The sequence below is a fragment of the Bos indicus x Bos taurus genome, chromosome 3 (assembly GCF_003369695.1).
Source record: "Bos indicus x Bos taurus breed Angus x Brahman F1 hybrid chromosome 3, Bos_hybrid_MaternalHap_v2.0, whole genome shotgun sequence".
NCBI classification, from domain to species: domain Eukaryota; kingdom Metazoa; phylum Chordata; class Mammalia; order Artiodactyla; family Bovidae; genus Bos; species Bos indicus x Bos taurus.
In genome coordinates, this window is record NC_040078.1 from 105,983,439 (window position 1) to 106,001,733 (window position 18,295).

The 18,295-nt window shown below is 40.4% G+C and overlaps 1 protein-coding gene across 1 annotated transcript in view; it reads right to left on the reverse strand.

The window, feature by feature from the left end:
- Positions 1 to 13,985, reverse strand: part of ZMPSTE24 (zinc metallopeptidase STE24) — a 43,670-nt gene extending 29,685 nt beyond the window's left edge. Inside the window, exons 1-3 of the mRNA XM_027537684.1 lie at positions 13,658 to 13,985; positions 11,591 to 11,737; positions 3,311 to 3,397 (exon numbers count right to left, since the gene is read on the reverse strand). Of these exons, the coding sequence (XP_027393485.1) occupies positions 3,311 to 3,397; positions 11,591 to 11,737; positions 13,658 to 13,780 (357 nt within the window). The 5' untranslated portion in view covers positions 13,781 to 13,985. The remainder of the gene's footprint in view (positions 1 to 3,310; positions 3,398 to 11,590; positions 11,738 to 13,657) is intronic.
- Positions 13,986 to 18,295: the final 4,310 nt, after the last annotated feature.

An 18,295-nucleotide genomic window follows, 5' to 3' on the forward strand; every position in this document is an offset into this window, starting at 1 on the left:
TAGAAACAAGATCTACTGGGCAGTGAGGGGAAAGGGTTTTGACTTATAGCTTCTCAAAGGCAACATGATCTGGGCTCTAGCGCCATAAGTGAATAACTTAAGGTTCCAGGACACAGAATATTATAAAGTCCTGTGCCATGAGGGTAGAGTGATCCAGACCAAAATGGCCTGATGGCACACTTCACCTCTTGTCTGAGATGAACCTACTCATTCCAGCTCATATTCATAACGTGGCAACAGAACTCTAGAGCATTCTGAGTCTTTAAGTTGAGCACTTGCTGGAAAAGGTTGGGCCAAATCTCACTGTCAAAAAGTAAGGACACTAATTATGAGACCACTTGTTGGTATTCTTGAAAGCAGAAAAGTGAGTGCAAGTCACTCAGTCGTGTCTGACTCTTCGCAACCCCCTGGACCATACAGTCCATGGAATTCTCTAGGCCAGTTAACTAGAGTGGATAACCCTTCCCTTCTCCAGGGGATCTTCCCATCCCAGGGATCGAACCCAGGTCTCCCACAATGCAGGCAGATTCTTTACCAACTGAGCTATCAGGGAATCCCGGAAAGCAGAAAGTCCTGTCGAAAAACACACTACCTATGCCTAAGGATATGTTGAGGTCCACTTAGTCCTCTTCTTCTTTTTTTAGTGAAGAAATTGGTCTTCATTATATAAGAAGTACATGCTTACTACTGAATTTTAAGAGATAAGCAAAAATAAGGAAATAAAAATTGCCAAAATTCTCTCCAGAGGAAACTACTTTTCAAATTTTGGTATGCACTAGTTCAGGTTTCTTAGAGATGTGAAACCTGTCTGCAACAATGGACACCTCTATACGCAATCAAGAAAAACTGAACCAACTTAAATATTCATCACTAGGACACTAGTTATATGAAAAATCTGTATGGATATTCACATACTTTTACTTTCATATGCTGCTTCATTACTGACTTTTCCATTCAACAATAAGTTATATGAAATAATAGTACAATATTGTTTTCTCCCTGTCCAACTGGCAAAAATAAGAATATCATGTATATAATAAGGACTATTGGGATCCAAGAAAGAGGTATTTTAATACTTTATACACTGTGAAAAAACATAAACCAAGAAGAGCTGTTTTAGGTAAGAATTTGATCAGCTCTTTCTTCTATACCATGTACATTAGATGTGAATTTCAATACCAATCTTTCTTTACTTTCTTTTTTTTTTTTAAGTATTTATTCATTTGGCTGCATCAGGTCTTAGCTGTGGTACACAGGCTCTTTGTTGCAGCCTGCAGGCTTCTCTCCAGTTGCAGCACATGGGCTTCAGAGCAGATGGGCTCTCCAGTCGTGTCACACACAGGCTTAGTTGCTTCGTGACATGTGAGATCTTCCCAGAGCAGGAACCCAAGTCCCCTGCATTGGAAGGCAGACTCTTAACCACTGGGCCACCAGGGAAGTCCCTATACTTTCATCTTTGTTGGCCAATTCCCTCTTTCAGTGATCCATCTTTGTGAAATGTCATGTGGGTTTATAGCTGGGAGACAGGAGACAACACAACTGCACACTCTGAATCACTGAACAGCAGTTGGGCAGTGACCAGCCACTGGCAGAATTTGAAGAGTGATGTGATCAGTCACTGTATGAGCATCTGTTATTTGCACAGTGATTTGTGAACTGAAGAGCTAGCAGGGAACTCGTACTTTATGCAGTTATGCACATAACATATTGTGGTAAGTGAAATTCGAAACTGCTGAGGGGCTGGTGTTATTAACTAAACCAAGGAAACGGAAATGTGTGTATATCAGAATGGTGCTGAGTGAGGACTGCTGCCAGTACCAGGCACCCATCAAAGAAAATGAAGATTTATATACACAGACAGAAAGAGAGCTCTAAAACATTGTTAAATGCAAAGATAATGTCTAAGAACATTATATAAAAAACTTCCTGTTAAGGTAAGGAATATTTTTATATGTATGTATATAGATTGGGTTCATTAATTCAACAAATATTTATGAAGTACCTACTCTGTGACTAGCATTGTTCTAGGCACAAGTCACAGCAGTGAAGAAAATATGTAAGGTCTCTGTCCCCTTATAACCTAAAAGTTTTGTCAGGGTGATAGATCAAAAGTAAACAAATAAACAATAAGATAAATGGAGGGCTTCCCTGGTGGCTCAGACAGTAATGATAAATGCAGACAGTGGTAAATGCATTTGTAAAGAAAATAAAATAAGGCGATGTGCTTCACTGAAGAGTGCCAGAAGGATGACATTGTAGCTGAAAGTGGTCAAAGAAGGCCTCTTAGGAACCAGCCATGTTTACAGAAAACCACCTTAAACTGTTTACAAAACAATGCAGAGAACAAGCAACTAAACAGCAATAGTGCAATGGCAGGTCAGGACATGTCTACAAAAATACAGAGATATCACAGGAAGAGGAGGTCTTAAAAGAGTTTGGCTTCCTTAGAAAATGGTATACAAAAAGGGACACAGGATGAGCTGAATTAAAGCCCAAGGTACCTATACATGTCATGTTGAAGAAATGCATCATTTCATATAAACAGGAAGGAGAGAACAGACCAATTACCAAGAAAAAGTCAAAAACAGTGTCCCAGCATCCATTATAGGCAAAGTCTCAGGTCTAAGGCTTTGATTCCAACACTGTACCTAGAATTCCCAGAAGTGGGCCGCCAACTCAAGGAGCTCAGTGGAGATACTAGGAGATACATTCTGTCTCTGTTGAAAGTATCTGCTATACATGTGTAGCACAGGGATCTGACTTAGCATAAGTTCAACAAAATTCATGCTTTACTTTTCACTGATTGCAGAAAGAAGTTTCTAAGAATCAGCTGCCTACCCAGAGGCTACATTACCTAGCTCCCTTGCAACTGAGACTAAATGACTGGTTCACCAAAGAAATGTGAATGCCAAGGACAGGTATCACTTCGGAGACAAGGAGGTTAAGAAGGGGATGCACTTTCTCCACCCTCCATTCCTTCTGCCTGTTGGATGAAGAGAACATAGGGGCACTTAGGGAGTGGCAGAGCCATATAAGAAGAGACTGGGTCTCTGGCTTACCACATAAAAGGATGTCACCTGTCGGCTCCCAAAATACTCACACTGGACTATTATGTCATTGAGAAATAAACTACTGTGATAAGCCATTGAAATTCTGGAGTTTACTACAGTAATGTATATTATCTTAACGTAAGTGGATGAGAACTACACAGAGAACCCTTCATTAGGTAGAAGCCAAAAAATTAACTTGAGTAGAAAGCTGGCCAAGGAAGAAGAAAAGACTGACAAATATATGCTAATGAATGACATACCTCATATTCTGGTCCAAAGCCAGCATAACTACAGAAGCGCCCAGAGACTCTCCAAAGGTACGGAATTCCTCCAAAGAGAAGAATAAGCTGTAAAACAAAGCATATGTTGGTCACATTTAAGCAGTACTAGAAACTACCATTGGAGAAGGCGATGGCACCCCACTCCAGTACTCTTGCCTGGAAAATCCCATGGACGGAGGAGCCTGGTAGAGGCTGCAGTCCATGAGGTCGCGAAGAGTCAGACACGACTGAGCGACTTCACTTTCACTTTTCACTTTCATGCATTGGAGAAGGAAATGGCAACCCACTCCAGTGTTCTTGCCTGGAGAATCCCAGGGACCGGGGAGCCTGGTGGGCTGCCGTCTATGGGGTCGCACAGAGTCGGACACGACTGAAGCGACTTAGCAGCAGCAGCAGAAACTACCATATGAGAGTATGTTAAAAAAAAAAAGAGAGAGAGAGACCTATCTTATTTAGGATAAAACACACATTTAGACAAATAGAAACCAACTGAGATACTAAGGTTAGACTGTTAAGCAAAAGTTTTTCGCCTATACATTTTATATGGATGAATTGTATACGTTATTTTATCTCAATAAAACTGTTTAGAGAGAGAGAGAGAGAGAAAAAAAAAAAAAACTTTTGTCAAAAGACCACAAAAGACCTTAAGAATCAGGAACTAAGCTTAGAATGACTGAGTCAACTTATCAAAACTCCTACGAGTGACAGAAATGGGATTTAGGCCAGGCTCTATGGCTCCATAACTGGCTTCTCCTTGAAAGGAAACAGCTCTCTTGGTTAGAACAAAGTATTAGTATTGGTGTAACTAAACATGTCCACCTACCAAACTGGGGGACAGAATAGGCTATCAGAGCCATCTCTGGATAAGGAAAAAGAGAATCCTGAGGTGGGAATCAGGGTTTCACAGGAGTAGGCCCCTTTCTCAGCACCACCCTTTGTCTTGAGCAGATAAAGTGAACAGAGATATTCACCAAACCAACAAGACATATGAATGAGGGAGCAGTTTTCAAAAATGTGAAAAGAATATATGCTTACAAAACATGACTTCTCACAACAGATACCAAGTTTGTGGAAGCATTTTGTCCAAGAGGAGTCAATATCTTGTTTTTTCACCATGAAACCTTGGAAACACAATGATCATACTCCTTGGTCAGAAGCACAATATTCCCATCCATTCAGACATGGTTCCTTGTGGCTTTGAGAATTTGGGGCATTATCATATATTGCACAGGTGTCCTTCCAATCCACTTTCCATTTTTATATATGTATCCATAAATAACATAGTGGTTTGGTGCTAGTGGTATTGTTTAATTGCTAAGTCATGTCTGACTCTGTCTGACCCCATAGACTGTAGTCTGCCAGGCTACTCTGTCCATGGGATTTCCTGGGCAAGAATACTGGGGTGGGCTGCCATTTCCTTTGCCAGGGGATCTTCTCAACCCAGAGATCAAACCTGCCTCTCCTGCCTGGCAGGAGGATTCTTTACCACTGGAGCCACCAGGGAAGCCTAATATAGTGGTTTACCTATGCTTTTTAAGAATATATATAAATGAGATCATATTGTATTTATCATTCTACAACTTGCTTTTTACACTCTACATCTTTTTAGATCCATATGTGGTGAGTTTTAACTTTATTTGGTATTATCAGCCTGTTCTCTAAAGTGTTTATACCAAATTATACTCCCATTAGAGCATTCCTGTTTTCCACTATCTCACTCATACTTGATCTATTCATCTTTCAGATTTTTAAAAATATTTATTTGGCTACCTCAGGTCTTAGTTGCAGCACGTGGGATCTTTTGTTGCGGCACGCAGGCTCAGTAGTTATGCTGTGTGGGCTTAGCTGCCCAGCGGCATGTGAGATCTTAGTTCCCCAACCAGGGGTCGAACTCACATTCCCTGCACTGCAAGGCAGATTCTTAACCACTGGACCACGAGAGAAGTCCCCATCTTTTGGAGTTTTACCAGTATGCAGGGGATTGATATAATACCACAGGTTTCAAATATGGTCTCTGGAACAGCATCAGCATTGCCTGGGAATCTGCTAGAAATACGTCTCCGGCTCCACCTTAGAACCAGAATCAGAAACTGGGAGAGGGGCCCAAGAGTCAGTCTCCAGTTATATGCGGTGTACAACCAAGGTCTGAAAATCACTATTTTAATAAACTGCTTTTTAAAAGTAAGGCCCCCTTAACTCTATATCCATCGTTTCCATTTTAACTAACTCAATCTTGGATATAAACTATTTTCCCAGAAGACATGCTTTGGCACCACTCTGTGTGGTATATGCTCCACTTGTTGAACTAATTGACTTGGAATGGCATTTCCTTCATCCTATTCTCAATACTAATAAATAATGCAGAATTAAGGATTTATAATGCTTTGGGGAAAAGGCTGGAACACCTATGATTAAAAGTCCAGCTTTTAAGTAAGTGTCAAGGGTAGCTTTAATATGAACTCTGAATGCATCTGGAAACAGCTAATGCTAATGTTGTTTGGCATGCTTTGGGGAACAAAAAACAAAACACAGCCAACCGTAAAGTTTCTCTGTATAGACAGGTGTCCTTTAAAAAGAACTAATGATGCCAAGAAAAATAAGTCACCTGCTTTCACATATATTATTTCACTAAAGTCTTGAAAAGCAGCCAGGCTAGGGAGCACAGTAATCTCTATCTTATAGATAAGGCGACTGACACTCAGAAATGTTAAAGTAACTTGCCCAGAGAAACCCAATGACTAAGTCATTGCTTTGTGTTGAGTACTGTACTAATTGCTTCATTTATATTATCTTACTCAGTCCTTGTCACAAATCATATGAAATACAATACTAATCTATCTGCTTCTCATCTTAAAAGAGGAAAAAAAATGAGACTCAAAGAGGATGAACTGCTCACTCAGAACTGATCAGAAATTAGAGAAGCTAGTTTGAAATTTTTCCACTCTGCCCTACTCTACTCCCCAACCATTCCATTTCTTGAGAGGGCTCTTTAGTGACGACTATGAGATAGCAGGCCCTCCCTGGTGGCTCAGATGGTAAAGCGTCTGCCTACAATGCGGGAGACCCAGGTTCAATCCCTGGGTCGGGAAGATCCCCTGGAAAAGGAAATGGCAACCCACTCCAGTATTCTTGCCTGGAAAATCCCATGGATGGAGGAGCTTGGTTGGCTACTGTCCATGGGGTTGCAAAGAGTGGGACACGACTAAGTGACTTCACTATCACTATGAGATAGCGGGAAAGCTCGTCTCAGAGAGGGGGGACATTTTATATCCGGGTGCTTTGTCACGTTTGTGTGAACAGTGGCATCTGTAATTGGTCACATGGGCCTCTTATGTTCCCTTGGGTAGAAAGTAGCACAGCAAGAAAGTCTAATTTAGTTTTTGTACTTTTTCTTTGTGACCAAAGCTTACAAACCAATTAATTTTAATCAACACAATGGGAACTAATGAACTTGCTTTCAAACAGAACAGGATTTCAAAGTAACACAAAACGCTTCTTATCTAATGGCAAATATAGTTTACTAATTCCCCAAGGATAAATTTACTATATCCATGTTGCCAGTCCGAGAGTTTCAAGAATGGTTTCTTTTTTAGATTCAGAAGAACAGAGTCTGAAACTCCGTTCTCTCATTTGGCAGTGAGGGTCACCTGGCCATTATATGGCCAAGCTGTTTAATTTCTCTGAGCCTTTGCTTTCTCATCCATAAAAAGAGAATAATAATGCCTATATACTTTCTACCTCAGTGTGTGTGTGGCTAAGTCGCTTCAGTCATGTCCAACTCTGTGTGACCCTATGGACTGTACTCCCAGGCTCCTCTGTCCATGGGATTCTCCAGGCAAGAATACTGGAGTATTCTTGCTCCATGCCCTCCTCCAGAGGATCTTCCTGACCAAGGGATTGAACCCGTGTCTCTTACATCTGCTGCGATAACAGGCCAGTTCTTTACTAGTGCCACCTGGGAAGCCCTTCTAGAACCTCAGAGCATTGTTGTAAACATCAAACAAAACCATAAATATAAAAGCAATATATGAAGTGAAAATCACAACTCACACAATTATTATGAAGATGACTGTTACTGTTCCAGCTTTAGCCCATCAGTACAGCTTCTAGTTTGAGTCATAGCACATTACAAAGGTCTCTCATTCTATATATGGATTCTCCTAACCTCTGTCATCTCCTAGAACAAACTGAGCCATTCCCATGGACACTAAGCACAATAAACAAGCTACCACCCATCTTTCCTAGAATGGTTTATGTGACAGCCAAGGAGACTGAAAATATTTTCCCTGTCATTGTATAATGGCCTTGTAGGGGTTAAGTGAATGAATTTCAAAGAATCAGACATCAATGAGGGGAAAGGACAGTGTCTAATTCTACCCCTCTACTTGCATCTGAAGGCTGATTTCCTACTTGGACCATGTCTCTAATAGAAGAAATGCTTCAGATAAATTAGGCAAAACCAGATACAATTCACATATATCACACATGTATATTTTTCCTGGTTTGGCTGGAAGGCACTGAGTTTTAATATTAATCTTCAATATCACAGTAAATAAACTTGGCTTGGACTAGTAAAAATAATAAAAAGTCAATTCCGAAAAGACTAATTACTAGCAATCACTGTGTACCCCAAAAGGCAATATAATTTTATTTTTCAGACCATTTATTAATTTTTCTAAAATGCCTCTTCCAGAATCTTTGCCACTTTCCATAATCTTAAGGAAATTAGAGAGCTTCCTAACAACTTGGTTCTAACCACACTAGTCTTAATAATACATATTTGTCAATGCAAATTTTGTGACTTAATAGACAATTCTATAATCATTTAACAAAGCTACAAACAGCTGGTTTCGTTTACTGATGAAACAGTTATGGTAGCCAATCTCAATTACTTTCACGTGTCTGTATTTTTGCCATAAGCTTCTTTGCCTTAAATATGTTGCTGCAAACATTTTCACTGCATAAGCAACTGGCTGTAAAGAAATTTCTTGTGAAAGATAAAACAACTGGTTGACAGTTTGGGGGTTGACAATTTGGTTTCAACTGCCTAAAATTAGTTAGCATAACCTTCAGTTAGTGATGTTATTGATGGCTTTACTGAATTGGCTTCTTACTTTGAAACACACTACTTCACAGGAGAAAGAGGCACTGAGGGTCTCAAAGGTGCACAGTTGAACCCATATTTCCCATAGAATTTTGGAACATCTATCAGTGGACATATTACAATACACCAGAAAAAAATACAGTAGAGAGGTTTTAACAAAGCAATACAGGGCTCAGTTACAAATATGCATCCTAGGATTTGTAAACCAGTACTTCTCTTAACAAAGGAATAAGTTTTAGTGAAAAAGTGCAATACTAAACAATGAGACAAATCAACAAGAAAAAAATGTATACAATACTATGAACAAAAGACTTGGAAGACAAAAATGCTTATGTACAATTTACAAAATAATATTAGTTATTACACAGTATTGACATGAATTCACACACATTTTAAATGCATTCAAATTTCTACATTTTGCAATAATGTCTTAATTTTGGTATCAATTTTACATGCTTCATTATGTCTTTTTTAATGTCCCTCTTTTATTTTTCATTATTTTATCTTTTATGGCAAAAATGCCTTACAGTCAATTGGTTATGTGAAGAAAATGTTTGCAGCAAAGATGCTTACAGTCAAAGTACCTAAAACCTTATTTTCAATTTAGGAATCTTTCTCTTAGTGATATTGAGGGATCTAAAAGAGTTCTGGAGAAATTATGACAGAATATTCTCTTAAAAAGAGTATAAAATCAAGCCATGAAAAGACACAGGAGACTTGAGTGCCTATTACTAAGTGAAAGAAGCCAATCTAAAAAGGTTATAAGCTATAAGATTCCAATTACATGACATTCTGGAAAAGGCAAAACTGTGGGAATAATAAAAAGATCAGCTGTTGCCAAGGATGAGCGGGCGGGCAGGGACGAACAGGCAGAGCACAGGCCAGTGAGACTGTTCTGTATGGTACAGTAATGGCGGATATTTGTCATTATACTTTTGTCCAAACCTACAGAATGGGAAACACCAAGGCAATGTAATTATGGACTCTGAGTGATAGCGATGTGTCAGTGTAGGTTAATCCATTGAAACGAATGTGTCACTGTGACTCAGGATGTTGACAGTGGGAGAGTTCTGCACATATGTGGGGGCTCAGGGTGTACGGGGATGTCTGCACTTTTTACTCAGTTTTGCTGTCAACCTAAAACTGCTCTAAAAAACAGTCTAGTCTTTTTTAAAAAAAGAATATATACCCATTTTTCATTAATATAAACTTATGGATTCTATTCATGAATATATCACTCTATATTGTACTATTTATCAATAGTAGCTCTTAAAAACTTCAACAAAATTTAACTTATATAACTTAATTTTGTGCCTAATGAAATAAGTAGAGTATGGTGTTTTGGCTCAGTTAGATATATGATAGATACATAGAATGAGTCACATTTCAGAATAACAGAATGATGCTGAGTTTTAAACTAAGTTTTATAAATGGATAAAGAGTAGCAGATCTGTCTTTAAAAAATAAATAAATAAAAATAATAAAAACGTAAATAAATAAAAGACTTCTGGGGGTTAGTGACAACCATGACTATGATGATAAAAAACACAATAGACAACACTCACGGAGCATTTACAGTGGATCTGACCTTGTTCTCAGCATCCTATGTATATTAACTAATTTCAATCCTCTCAACAACACATCAATGAGAAACTATTATTACCGCACAATTTTAATGGAAAATTTTAGGCACAGAAATGTTGAATGACTTGCTTGAGGTCACAAAGCTAGTATGATTGAGCTTAAATTCAAACTCAAGCCACTGCAGTTCAGTCAGCTCTAAACCTCAACAGTACGCACTTTCCATTGCTCCTGCTGTTTACTTGCTCAGTCATGTCCAACTCTTTGTGATCCCATGGACATAGCTTGTCAGGCTCCTCTGTCCATGGGATTTTCCAGGCAAGAATACTGGAGTGGGCTGCCATTTCCTTCTCCAGGGTCCATGGTTCTCAGGGGTGGAAAACCAAGAATCAGTCTTATGGTTGCGGGTGTGAAGAAATCTTACTCATTTTATGTGTAAAGCACAGTTTTATATACACAGACAGTACAGAAACAGACATACAGATATCTGTGGAGGGGCAGTTAGGAAAATTGGCTAAAAAAGTACCAGGGTCAGGGGCCAGGAAAGATCACAAGAAGAAAACAGAGAAACAGCTTGGTACTGTACAGCCTCTCTTCTTTTAGCATGGGGAAAGACCGGCCCTGTTGTACTAAGTAAAAACTATCTGTCACTCATTACTTCATTCAGTAAATATGAATTATATGCTTATTATATGCCAGATACTTGGTATAAAATGATAAACAAGACTTTAAAGTACCCTGTCTTTAAGGAACTACCAGTCTGTCATCCAAACAGGCAAATTCAATACAATGTGCTAAGTAAGTACTCTGATGGGAATAATGATGGGATGCTGCCTAACCCAGACTTGAGGGATGGGGAAATTTCAAAGAGTTTCTTAGAAGATATGATGTCTCAGATCCTAGTGGAAGAGTAGGAATCAGGCCCCAGTGTAAGAGTGGAGATGAAGGGGGACAGGAAGGCCAGCCCAGACAGAGATACCAGCATGTGAAAAGACTCAAGGTCATAAGAAACCAATCTGGGTGTGAGATGGACAATAAAGAAGTGGGAAGAATTTGGGGGAAGGAATAAAAAGATGAGGCTCAAGTAAGCAATGCCCCAGTCAAAAGGACCCCTTAAATCATGCCAGGAAATTTAGACTTTACTCTGAAGGAAACATATGAGTGAGTGGCCCCAGTGAGCCAGCAAAAGGTTTTACGTAGAATAACATGATCAGAATTGTGCTTCAGGATTCCTTGGGCTGCAGTGTGGAAGATGGGTTAGAGTCATGAATGAGGCAAGAAGATAAGCTGAAACTGCTACAAAAATAACTTAACAATGTAAGGTTCCTTTTTCCTGTGTGGCCTCAGGGTAACAGTTACCATATTCCACAATTTTCAACTGTCTATAGACAGTTATGTTTCTGCCTCTTTTGCTGCCACTCATTACTATCAACAGTAAAGGTTAAGAAAGTATTCTGGGACTTGTAGGTGTGGTACGTACCCTCTTTTGTGTCACAGAACACAAAAATGAAAATAAACGTTACAAGGTATTAAATAATTTGAGAGATTGTCTCTCCAAGAAGTAAGGTACTCACAGTGCCTTCAACCTCTGAATAGAGTCCTGACCAGAAGCTGAAAGTACTTTTATCCAGCTGATACAGTCGAGATTTCTCAAATGTTTCTGAATCCATGATCTGTCCTAACTCCAGCGGTACATGAGTTGTAGTTTTATATACCCGTCTCTGAAATATTTTGAAGAAAACACCTTAAGGAAACAGTCAAGCCAACTTGTTACTTATTATAATAGTTGTTTACAATCAAACATTGACTGGCTTATAACATTAACTTGCCACTTAAGCCTGATGAATTTGCTCTATACATGCACAAATACTGCATTGATCAAATACACTGACCGTTAAAAACAACTGGTGAAGAAAGTAAAAGGAGAAAACCTGAAACTAGGTGACCAGGTGAAAATAAAATCAAAGCTGTCATCACACTTAAGTTTGCACAGGTAAACCAAAATTGTAACATTACAAAGGCTACCAATCATTCCAGGAATAATACATATCCTATCACACAGAAAACAAATCCCTGGATATAAGAAAGTAAATATGCTAACCATGGGTATTAACAGCTACAGGGACTAGTCATTAAATTTGATTCTAGAAGCCAAATTAAGGGAAATTTGAAAAATGACAGAAACAGATCAGGTCCTCAAGAGAGAAACTCTTATTATACCAAACTCTAAAAAGTAATTTCAGCCCATGGTACATAATAGAGGGAACAGATTCCACATAATATAATGGACAGCATTTTCTACAATGGTTTTATAACAAATGGCTTTTCTATTTATTATTGGATACCTTAACAAACCCTTGGTAGTTGGTGTTACATTAAAGCATAATTGAATAAAGAAGACTACCAAAAAGTAGTTACTATAACTAGGCTTATTATTAAAGATAGGTAGATGTTCAATAACCCATCTTCAATTTAGACACTACATTCTGTGTGCTTACTTTCTGCAAAGGTATTCCTCTAGGCCTAAAGATTTTGTACTAATGAAGGTATCCTAAGAGCTTAGTCAGAGAACCTACTGCTATACAGCTTAACACCTCTTTGGATATCATGGACTAAAAAAAAGAAATCTAGATAGAATCCAAACATTGACAGACATAGAAAAATTAAAATTTTCGATTTAAAGATTCATACAGAATGCAATCTGAGAGGAAAAATTTGCAGAGGAGAAAAAAATGTAATGCTCAAGAAAAAGTTTCCAGCAATTAAAAAAGGAAAGGTTTTCCTAACCATCACAGTTGACAATTCAGTGCCAACATAGAAGAAAACCAGCAGTGAAAGACTGGTCAATTACACTTAAAAATCTATCTCATTTAAAAGTTCACATTTCAGGAATTCCCTGATGGTTAAGTGGTTGGGACTTCTGCCCTTCCACTGCCAGGGCGAGTGGAGAATCTAAGATCCCTCAAATAGTACCGTGCTGCCAGAAAAAAAAAAAAGTTCTGATCTGTAATCCATCAAACTGTTAATTCTGATTATCTCCAGGGAACTGTTACTAGGTAACTTTCTACTTTACTGTTTGAACAAAAACAATAAATATGCTTTTAAGAAAATACTGTTCTTTGGGCAAAAACCAACATATGTGTTTCTTTTTTTAAGGGAAAAGAGTTCAGGGTCTTGGAAGGACTGAGAAATCTTTATTTTCAGAAAACGGCTTCCTCGTCCTATGGTTAAGCGAGACACAAATGTCATGGGGAAGCTGTGATTCTAAACTTTTAGCACCTTCCTTCTGAAGGCTTATGGGTTGCTGCCAAACATAAAGGAGGTAAGTCTGGGTCCGAGAATCTTCAAGAAGTTGTGGGGTAGGTACAAGAGCTCAGGCCTGACAAGGCGGAAGCCCTGATTCCCCTTTCACCAGGCCCTAATCAGCCTGGGGCCCATGACCACGTTGCGAAAAACATCCTGAAGCACCAGATTCCCTCAAGGCCTACCCCGCCATCGGGCCAAGATAGGAGGCTCACAGGGACCCATCACGTCAAGGCTGCTGCTGTGGCCGCAGCAATCATCCAGGGACTTGGAGTGGAGAACGAGGCTGGCCTAGGCAGGCCGGGTGTCGGGGTCAGGTGGGCCCTGTCTAGGCTCACCTGCCGCTGTGCTAGGAAGGTCTCCCAGAGATACACTGTCCAGGAGAAGAGCAGCACGGCCCCGAAGATACGCTTCTCGGCCGGCATCTCCCATATCGCGTCCAGCAATGCCCACATCCCCATGGCCACCCGGTTCCGCCGGCTCCTTCAGCGTGTACTGGTGCCACACCGACACCCGTCCCCTCAGAGAGTCCCCGCAGTGTCACAGCAATACGCGTCCCTCCCGAACGCCCCTATACCGACACCCCGCCCATCCAATTCCCTCCTCTCAGCCCGCAGTGTTACACAGACACTCTTCCCCATGCTGACGCCCCCTAGGGCCGCCTAGTGTCTGCAGGAGCAAGACAAGCCCCACCTTTCTCACTTCCGGCCTGAGGAAGATTCTGACGCTGATTTCCGGCCTCCGCCAGCCCCAGCGTCCCTGTTGCTGCGTTGCACCGACATTTCCCCCCTCCACTTCACGCCGGGTGCCTGCTAAGGGTTCCCGTTTCCTGTCTATCCGGGGCAGTGTGGCGGGATCTCCGCTTTCTAGCCTCCAGAGGGGAAATTACTTCTTGTTCCGGGTCTTGTCCTGGTTGGGCTACAGTCTCTGCTGTACTTTCCGCGGCCAGGACCAGTCCATTGTATTTGGGGCTAAGTGGGAACGAACAGAGTGGACCGCTGTTCCAGCCCTGAGGAAAAACGGAAGACGAGCCGGCTTCCCAGGCTCTAGAAATCATTCCTCTAAACTGGTGCTTCGCAGACCATGGTGTGCATCCCGGGGAAACTTTAAGACTAAAGCAATAGTTAAGAGTGGGAGTAGACATTGTAAGTGTAATATTTTTACTTTATTGAGCTGTTCTGAATTTAGGCATGTTAGAGAGTGGGCCGTAGTAAGAAATTTGTTTTCTTTTGCCACTTTGTACCGGTTAGGTTCAAAAATTTTCTAGAACGTCCCACAGAACTAAGGAAAACACCTCACTTATATTACAGGTTTGTTGTAAGAATACAACTGAGGAACAGCCAAATGGAAGCGGTAAGGCAAGGTATGGGCTACCGGGTGGCTTAGTGGTAAAGAATCCACCTGCCAATATAGGAGACACAGGAGTTGCAGGCTCAATCGCTGGGTCTGGAAGACCCCTTTGGAGGAGGAAATGGCAACCCATTCCAGTATGCTTACCAGGGAAATTCCATGGACCGAGGAGTCTGGGGGAGGCGGGGGAGGGGGGACGGGTAGGGGCGGGCGCTACAGTCCATGGGGTCTCAAAAGAGTTGGACAACACTTAGCGACTAAACAACAACCTCTTAGAGGCTCTTAGTTCCTCACCAGGAATTGAACCCAGGCAACAGCAGTGAAAGTCTTAAGACCTAACTGGGGGTTTTGCTAGTTGCAGCAGGCTGGCTCAGTAGTTGCAGCATGCGGGAATTTTCACTTAAAAATCTCAGCGCTCCCATCCCAAGTGAAGTCAGAGGTGGCATTTTGCCAAAGAGAGTGTGACCTGGATTAAAGCAAAGAGCTAGGTTAGACATACCTGAAGTGAAGGAGCTCTCCTGCTGCTGCTGCTGCTGCTAAGTCGCTTCAGTTGTGTCCGACTCTGTGCGACCCCAGAGACGGCAGCACAGCAGGCTCCCCCGTTCCTGAGATTCTCCAGGCAAGAACACTGGAGTGGGTTGCCATTTCCTTCTCCAATGCATGAAAGTGAAAAGTGAAAGGGAAGTCGCTCAGTCGTGTCTGACTCCTAGCGACCCCATGGACTGCAGCCTACCAGGCTCCTCCGTCCATGGGATTTTCCAGGCAAGAGTACTGGAGTGGGGTGCCATTGCCTTCTCTGGGGAACTCTCCTACACTGTTTAAATTTAAATTGGGAATTTAAATTGATACAGCCACTATGGAGAACAGTGTGGTGCTGCTGCTGCTGCTAAGTCGCTTCAGTTGTGTCTGACTCTGTGCGACCCCAGAGACGGCAGCCTACCAGGCTCCCCCGTCCCTGGGATTCTCCAGGCAAGAACACTGGAGTGGGTTGCCACTTCCTTCTCCAATGCATGAAAGTGAAAAGTGAAAGTGAAGTTGCTCAGTCATGTCCAACTCTTAGCAACCCCATGGACTGCAGCCTATCAGACTCCTTCATCCATGGGATTTTCCAGGCAAGAGTACTGGAGTGGGGTGCCATTGCCTTCTCCGGAGAACAGTATGGAGTTTCCTTTAAAAACAGCTACCATATCCTGCAGTCCCATTCCTGGGCATATATCCAGAGAAAAACACGATCTGAAAGGATACATACAACCAAAGTTCACTGGAGTACTGTTTACAATAGCCAGTGCAGGGAAGCAACCTAAATATCAACCAACAGAGGAATGGATAAAGAAGACATGGTGTGTGTGTGTGTGTGTGTGTGTGTGTATTTATTTATATAATGGAATATTACACATCCATTAGGAATAATGTCATTTGCAGCAACATGCATGAACAAGAGATCATACTGAGTGAAGCCACAGAAAGAGGAGTATCCTAATATGATATTGCTTATATGCAAAACCTGAAAAGAAATGATACAAATGAACTTATTTGCAAAACAGACTCACAGAGAACAAACTGATGATTGGTTACAGGGGAGGGGGAGAATATATGCATATATACAGCTGAGTGGCTTTGCTGTGCACCTGGAAGTGTCAATAACATTGTATCAGTTATACTCCAATATAAAATGAAAAGTTAAAAAAATACCTCAAGTGAAAGAGCTTTACTCCTTATCTAAGAACAGATTTCTATCAAAACTCAGTGCCATGTGTGTCTTGAAATTTACAAATGACTTGTGGTCACAATAACACCTGTTAGCACATTGATTTGACTTGAAAATTTTTCTAAATGAAGTCTGATTTAGCTAGTTTGACAAAGAGACTGGCCTTGCTAATTTGCATGATTCTTATTTACAATAAATTGAGCTGCAGCTGCAGCTAAGATATATTTAAAGTGATATTTTAATGCTAAAGATGTGTTGCAATTAACAGTATCTCGAATTTCTCATCTCTTCCTAAATGCCTCTCAGTGAGAGTGATCAGTATAATTAAAGGTCCCTTGAGAAAGTTAAGGAATCTAATGACAGCATAACAATTTTTTTTGCAAGTCAGATGGTTATAAGTTCTTCGTTTCAACAAAATTAGCGGTGGAGCTAATTGAACTGTCAGCTGATGAAGGAACACTATTGGATTTTTGACAAAGTCAGAAGGAAACTGTCCGGTGAAAAAAAATGCAAAACCTAAAAGCTGAGAATTATGTTTTTTTTGAGGACATTGCTGAAGACTATAACCTGGGAAGGCCTTTCAGAACTCTGAGGGACTGTTTCAAAGAACTAAGGGATAACCAGGATAAGTGAGTTTTTGCTGGGGAAAAAACAACATGTAGTCAAACACGAAAAGATTACTGCTAAGCACAAAAAACAGGCATCTCAAGTTAATAGTTTCAGTGCTTCTCTGTGAATCAGTTCGGTTCAATCACTCAGTCATGTCCAGCTCTGCGACCCCATGGACTGTAGCACTACAGTTCTTTGCATCAAGTGGCCAAAGTATTGGAGTTTCAGCTTCGGCATCAGTCCTTCCAATGAATATTCAGGACTGATTTCCTTTAGGATGGACTGGTTGGATCTTCTTGCAGTCCAAGGGACTCTCAAGAGTCTTCTCCAACACCACAGTTCAAAAGCATCAATTCTCCATGAATGGGAATATGTAAGACTCTGGGCTCATTGTAATTATTCCTTTTGATGTATGTTTTACTATCCAGGGCCAGTATGCTCATTTTCTCCATCCTAAATTCCTCTCAGGGCACAATGTTGGGGCAGCTGCAGTAGCTGATGATGTGATGACAGGCAACATTCTCTGTTTTTGCTGTTGATGTTTTCTTGTTTTTTGACCATGTGCAGCTTGCAGGATCTTAGTTCCCTGACCAGGATTTGAATCCAGCACCACTGTAGTGAAAGCACAAATTCCTAACCACTGGGGCAGCAGGGAATTCTTATAGGTAACATTCTTTGTTTACTGAAATAGCAGGCAGCATTTTTTGTCCATAAAACCAAAGAACTGATTAATATTCTTCTAACAAAACTACCAGCATTATCATATATTTTTGTGAGTAATATTCCTCAGCACTGTATCAACTAAAAGAAGAAATAAAATTGAAAGGGAACCCTTTTATCTAACAGTAAGAAGTAGTCATTTAGATACATGAATTAATTGATAGAGAAACCCCATCTATCTCACCGAGAGTTGCATTTCCAGTAGAATTTTACCTTTTATGTTTATGTATTATCAAATTTGTAATCATGTCATTTTGAGCAGTTACATGTTAAGGATGACTATAATAATTAGTTCAGAAGAATTCTTTCTAATACAGTCAAACGATTACAGAGAATATTTTAAAATTTTACCTATATACATATTTTTATTGCAAAGACGTGATCAGTAAAATGTTTTTCAAACATAAAACGTATTACATTTGGATACCATTCTATGGGGAAGTAGAACATAAATATAAGTTGTAGAAAAACAGTAGAATTACAGAATGTAAAAACAGTAGAATTACAGAATGTTGAAGACCACATTTATGTAATTTTAACTGGATGATGGTTATTCGGTTGTTATGTAGATCCTGTTGGATATATTATG